This window comes from Alligator sinensis, unplaced genomic scaffold (genome assembly GCF_000455745.1).
Source record: "Alligator sinensis unplaced genomic scaffold, ASM45574v1 scaffold2383_1, whole genome shotgun sequence".
In the NCBI taxonomy this organism is placed as follows: domain Eukaryota; kingdom Metazoa; phylum Chordata; order Crocodylia; family Alligatoridae; genus Alligator; species Alligator sinensis.
In genome coordinates this window covers 26,032-31,509 of record NW_005843428.1, presented here as the reverse complement: position 1 = coordinate 31,509, position 5,478 = coordinate 26,032, and the positions used below count along the sequence as shown (strand labels likewise).

The 5,478-nt window shown below is 54.6% G+C and overlaps 1 protein-coding gene across 1 annotated transcript in view; it reads right to left on the bottom strand.

The window, feature by feature from the left end:
• ALYREF (Aly/REF export factor) overlaps positions 1-5,478 on the bottom strand; it is a gene marked incomplete at its 5' end in the record, with an annotated part of 6,504 nt that extends 1,026 nt beyond the window's left edge. The window contains 4 exons of the mRNA XM_006038675.2: positions 2,456-2,630; positions 2,821-2,884; positions 2,991-3,138; positions 5,395-5,478. Of these exons, the coding sequence (XP_006038737.1) occupies positions 2,456-2,630; positions 2,821-2,884; positions 2,991-3,138; positions 5,395-5,478 (471 nt within the window). The remainder of the gene's footprint in view (positions 1-2,455; positions 2,631-2,820; positions 2,885-2,990; positions 3,139-5,394) is intronic.

The following is a 5,478-nucleotide window of genomic DNA, read 5'->3' as shown; positions in this document are numbered from 1 at the left end:
GGGGGGGGGGGGGGGCATGCAGGCAACAGCCAGGCTGCAGCACTCCAGGTTGGGGGCTGTCATAAGGCTGGTAAGCAGTTTTTCAGGGCAAGGTTGCCATGGCAACGGGAGAACAGGTCTCAGCAAGCAGTAGCGAGGGGTGAACAGCCTGAGCGCTGTAGAGGAAATGGCTCTAGCCAGGGGTCAAAGAAACGGGCCTGTGCCACATGCACCTGCTGGCGCAAGAGGCAGTTGAGCTGGGTAGTGCAGGTGGGATTCTTGGCTGCCAAGGACGCAGGAGGAGGCGTTAAGGATGAGGTGTTACGGGTGGGGGAGCACTTCTACCACCACAGACAGTAGCAACATACTGACATTAAACCATTGTTAGGTTTCAGACATTCATAACACCGCCTGGGAGAGAGCAGTCCGCAGCACTGCTGCTCAAGCCTGGCTGCAGCCACAAGCGTTCAGCTCACGATTTAGTAGTTTTCTTTGCTAGTGAAGCACTGGTAAAATAAGCCTTTGTCTGCCAGTCACGCTGCTGGTATAGATTCAGCACGTGACCTGCAATAACACCAGGCCCTTGCTACTTCCTCCTTGCTTTGCAGATGCGAACCAACGTCACACTGACCATGCGGCAACAGTCCTGTGTGCTCACTCCTGCATTTCTGGCAGCTGCTCTCCTCAGGACTAGGGCCCCGTGTCACTCACCCCGCCAGCCCTTTTAAAACATCCCTAGGAACAACTCAAGTGCTCTGTTCACTCCTCTTGAACACTGGTCCCCAACATAGATCAAGCCTAGGGGTCCTCACTGGAAGTGTTTTCACAGCAGCTAGCTCTGCTACGATATAGTTTAAGCCTGTTCCAAGCTAAGCTTCCAGCTTGTGAATTAAGTCGCATGAGGTCAGACCAACTCCATTTCCCCCCGCTATCACTGTAGTTCTGCAAGAAAGCCATCGAGTTCCCATCAAGATGTCCTGTACAAACCCATCATGCTACTTGCTGCTCGTGTCTTCATTATCGGTTAAATGCCTGGAAGTGGTTTAATAAAAGTTTTTCCAGCATGTACTAGACAAAACCTGCCCAGTTCACTCTTATTCTGATAAACGGGCGCATTTGCTCTGCTTCGTTCTTCACATATCTCCCAATGTGTCTCTTAGCAAGGACTGGAGTCTTAAGTGGCAGTCAGTTTGCTGATCACTTCCCCTTATCTAGGAGAATTTCACATAGCACATGCCTACATGCTCGTTAACAGGAGCCGGAAAGCCTCACAGTCTAAACCAGGGGTGGGCAAATAATTGGGCTAGGAAGTTTTGGCAAGCTCTTGCAAGCTAGGTCAGCACCCCCCAGCCCACAACAGCTCACCAAGAGTCCTCAAGTGATAGATTAGTAGACTGGTCTGGGGGGCACCAGACAGAGAGAGTGGGCAGGGTCTCCCCCCCAGTCAGCTGGGTGAATAGGATGGGGCTGTGGGCAGGCAGAGAGCAGGAGGCCGGGGGTAAAGCCATGATCCGCCCCCAGTAAGGCCCCATGATCCTGGGCCTGACCTCACCCATCCTGCTTCCAGACACTGCCCCCTGCACCCCCATCCCATTGCCCAGCTGAGTGCACCCTGCCTATGGGGTCCCGGGTCTGTCTCCATGGAGACCCCTCCCACCTGCTCTGTCTTGCTCCTCCAGGTAGTGGGGGGGGCAGCGCAGATCAGGGTCCCTAGACCCAGTGGCACCAGCAGCTCCTCTGGCTGGCAAGCAGAGTCCAGCCACTGCATTGCCCCAGCCCTGCTGCACGCCCGGGGGTGGCAGGACTGACCACGTGCACTGCAGTCCAGGCTGCCCACCACATCTGGGCTGGTTGGGGCCGAGGCACCCCCTGCAGACTGAATAAAATCCCTTGGCCGGCCAGATCCAGTCCACGGGCTGTATTTTGCCCACCCCTGATCTAAGCCGTTGTTAACAGACTAGCTGCAGGCACCCAATTCTTTAGATCCATTACCTACATTTCCCAGTCTAATCATAGGCCTGCTGCTTTCTCCTTTGGGACAGCTCCACTGCATGCATTCAGTCAGTGGAGGCTGCCCTGTTGAGTGCAGTTGCTGGCCCCTTTATTTGAAGGGGCGGGGGGACAACACCAGATGTGCCTCCAATGATGCAGCCCTTCCCTGCTAGCCTTCAGCATCAGGTCAGACTAGCTCAAGCTCTTTGCCCCAGCTCTTCCCCTCACCCACAAAGAGTGGACCCAGATCTTCACAGACAGTAATGTGGCTGCAGCACTGACAGGAGAACCTGGCCCAAACAGGCCTCTGCCTGTTGAAAAGCTGGTCCCCGAGGGCCACTTCTTACTTCTGAATAAGACAATTCAAGAACCAGGTACTGACCAGTCTCGAGGAGACTCATTTGGCCCATCATTCTGGCAAACAGCTGTAGACGTTGAGGACTGATGTACACATACGAACTCCACCCAGGGAGCCTGTACTTACCCTGGCATTGTAAGCATCCAACTGTGCATCTAATTCTTCTGCAGAGAGTTGCTGCTTTGAACTTCTTCCTGTTCCTCTGCCTCTCCCTCTGTTCCCACCACGGCTACCTCGCCTGTTACTACCTCCACCACCAAATCCTGACCCACGGGTTCTGGTCATGCCACCTCTGTTTACACTGTGAAGCAGAGAAAGCAGTTTTGTTAGTCATGGCACAGTCCCACCACAAGGAAAGCCAACCACCAGGAAAATGCTGCAAGGACAGACCTGAAGCCCAAAGCCATCTTCCTACAGAAGCAGGCTACACAAATTCACTGCCCACATGAAGAGAACGAGTCACCCAGGCCCCATGAGACAAAACATCTCACCTTTGTATCGGTCTCCTCTGTGTGTCTATCTGTGATGTGACCAGTTGGATGTTCATGGGGCGCCCTGGGAGAGGGGAAAACGGAATACAAATTTCTGCCAGTGGCACTGGCAACTAAAATCCTTCCCCTACTGAATCAAGTGTCCCCTGGAAAGAGCCAGGCGCACTCACCATCCAAGGGGACACCATTGTACTGCTTCATCGCCTTCAGAGCATCTGCCTTTCTTTCAAAGTGTACATCTGCCGTCCCTAAACTGCGTCCAGACCGGTCATAATGTACTGCCGCCTTCTTCAAGGTCCCAAACTCTGCAAAGAGTTCCTGAAAAACAGAGAAAGGGGAGCTGTTGGCACTTGCTGAGATGCAGAGAAGCTATTCCACAACAGAGACAAGAGCCCGGAGGAGGGGAGGGGAGGGGAAGGCGGCATCTCTAGCTGCGGCACCAGCCCAGGAGATAGTGTTCCACACACAGACAGAGAGAGAGAGAGAGAGAGAGAGAGAAAGGACAGAACTCAAAGCCACAGGGGCAGCAGCTCCAGAAGATGGAGTGAAAAGCAGATCTACGTGGTCAGGTTCAATTAGAGACTTTGCTCGCTGGACCGTTTACACATAACCCACTGAAACCACTCCTGGGACACTGAGCCGATTCTTCCTCAAGGGGAACTTTGTACATCTGATACCAAGATCAAACCAATAATCCTGAGCTCAGTGACACAAGTCTGCCACTCGCCTCACCAAGGAGCCGGTCACTGCTATAGAGCTGCACTAATTCCTAAGCACGCCCAGAGGGTCTGTGTGGCAGTTTTCAGTGGAAACTTGTCTGGCAATCATGTGAGAAAAGATTTAGTCATTCTGAAACCTAAGGTGATGCTCCAGGCTCTCTTGCTTTCTGCCCCCAGCAGACAGAGGGGAGGACAAGCAGCCGCAAGCTTTGTACAGCAAGTTTTATATTTGAGTAAAGCAACTGGCAGTAGCTTGCTGCCTGCTCCAAAGTCTGTTTCTAATGTACCTAGCTCCCACTGAAGCCTGAGCACGCCAGCAAGCAGCTCACTCAGAGGGAGACTGTGTGCGCCCACGGACAGAACAGGAGCAAGATCTCAGACCTGCTTTGAGGCTGCCACCAGGAGTGACCCAGGCTGTCATTTGAATGCTGTGGCCTAAATTCCTGAGTAGCAAGATGGGGACACCTACCTTCTTTTCAAAAGGGCTGCAAGGTCCTTGGATGGGCAGCACTACACCCAGAGGACCAATCGCTCCAAGGCCAGCAGCACTACCAGCAGGCTCCAAGGCCTGTTTCTAGCTTTCATCTGTCTCGTACTACATCTGTGCTGAAGCCGTGCCTGCCCTTTACCCCAAGGGAGGCTGCGCAAACACCCACGACAAGCTGCTTGCATCAGTTACTTCCACAGGAAGTTCTCACTGCACTGCAGACTTCAGTAAGAGCCAAGGACAGAGAGCGCTAGCTCTCCATGGGCAGCAACGAAAGCTCAGTTACTGCCCAAGTCACCTGTGTGACCAAGACGTAAGCAAGCATCCTCCTCACCACTGTCGGCCTGGTGGAATCGCTCATGCAGACTGCAGCTCTGCACTGACGATACGTGTAGGAGCGTCAAACCCAATCCCACCCGGCTGCTCAGCACCTGTCAGCCTAACACAGCCAAAACACTTTAAAGGCAGCAGGACTACAAGATGCCACTCTCTGTCCATGCAAAGAGCCAGCACTGTCCAAACTCCTTTGCAAGGAGGATTCTCGGCTGAACAGCTGTTTGTTTCATTTTGGTGCCTCAAGCAAACTTTAGGATTTGCTGCAACAGGCAAAAATACAGTCGGTTGTTCACATCCAAGTTAGCTGGAAGCGATTGAAAAGATGCTGGCTAGGGAAGTCTTTGACCTTACACTTTAAATCACAATAAATTCTCTCAAGTGACCTGGAAATTAAAAGATGCTTTCATTTTCCCTGGAAAGGCCCAGCCTAAGGGCTACTCGGTGCTAAAGCTTTTACCGAGATGGCTAAACCGGCAAAGCCCCTTCTGGGGAGGCAGCTTATACCAGCAAGACAAAGCACCCGCTGCACAGAGCGACTCCCCTCGCTCCCGGAGGACGCCGCGGTGCCGGCAGGGCCTTGCACAGCGAGTCTCTACACGGACCCTCGACCACGACTAGGAACGCGCAAGACTGCTGCGTTTTGGCTAGGATTGCTTGGCTCCTCCCCACAAAAGAGGAGAGCGCTGCAGACACCGGAGGAGGACGGCACCCCATGCTTTTCTGAAGGCGGCTAAGTCCTTCCCACGCAAAGCACGTCCCCAGCTGGGCGCACCGAGGATGCCCCGTTCGAGTGAAAACAAGCTGTGGCCGAGGCAACGACTTCAGAGCAGGGAGGAGGAGGAGGACGGCGGGAAGGGGCACAAGGGGACCCCGCAGAACAGCTGCAAACGCGGCGTCTGTAGGCGCCTGCCAGCCGCAGCTGCCGAGAGGGGAGTGCCCGCCGCGGGGGCACAGACCGGGCGCGGCCCCCGCAAGCGCCAGGAGCCAGGAGGCACGAGAAGGGGCTGGGTCGGGACGCGCCGCGCCGCCTACCTGGATGTCCGCGTCCGAGACGCCGAAGTCCAGGTTGGAGACGAGGAGCTTGCCCCCGGTCTCCACACCCGCGCCCGCGCCGAA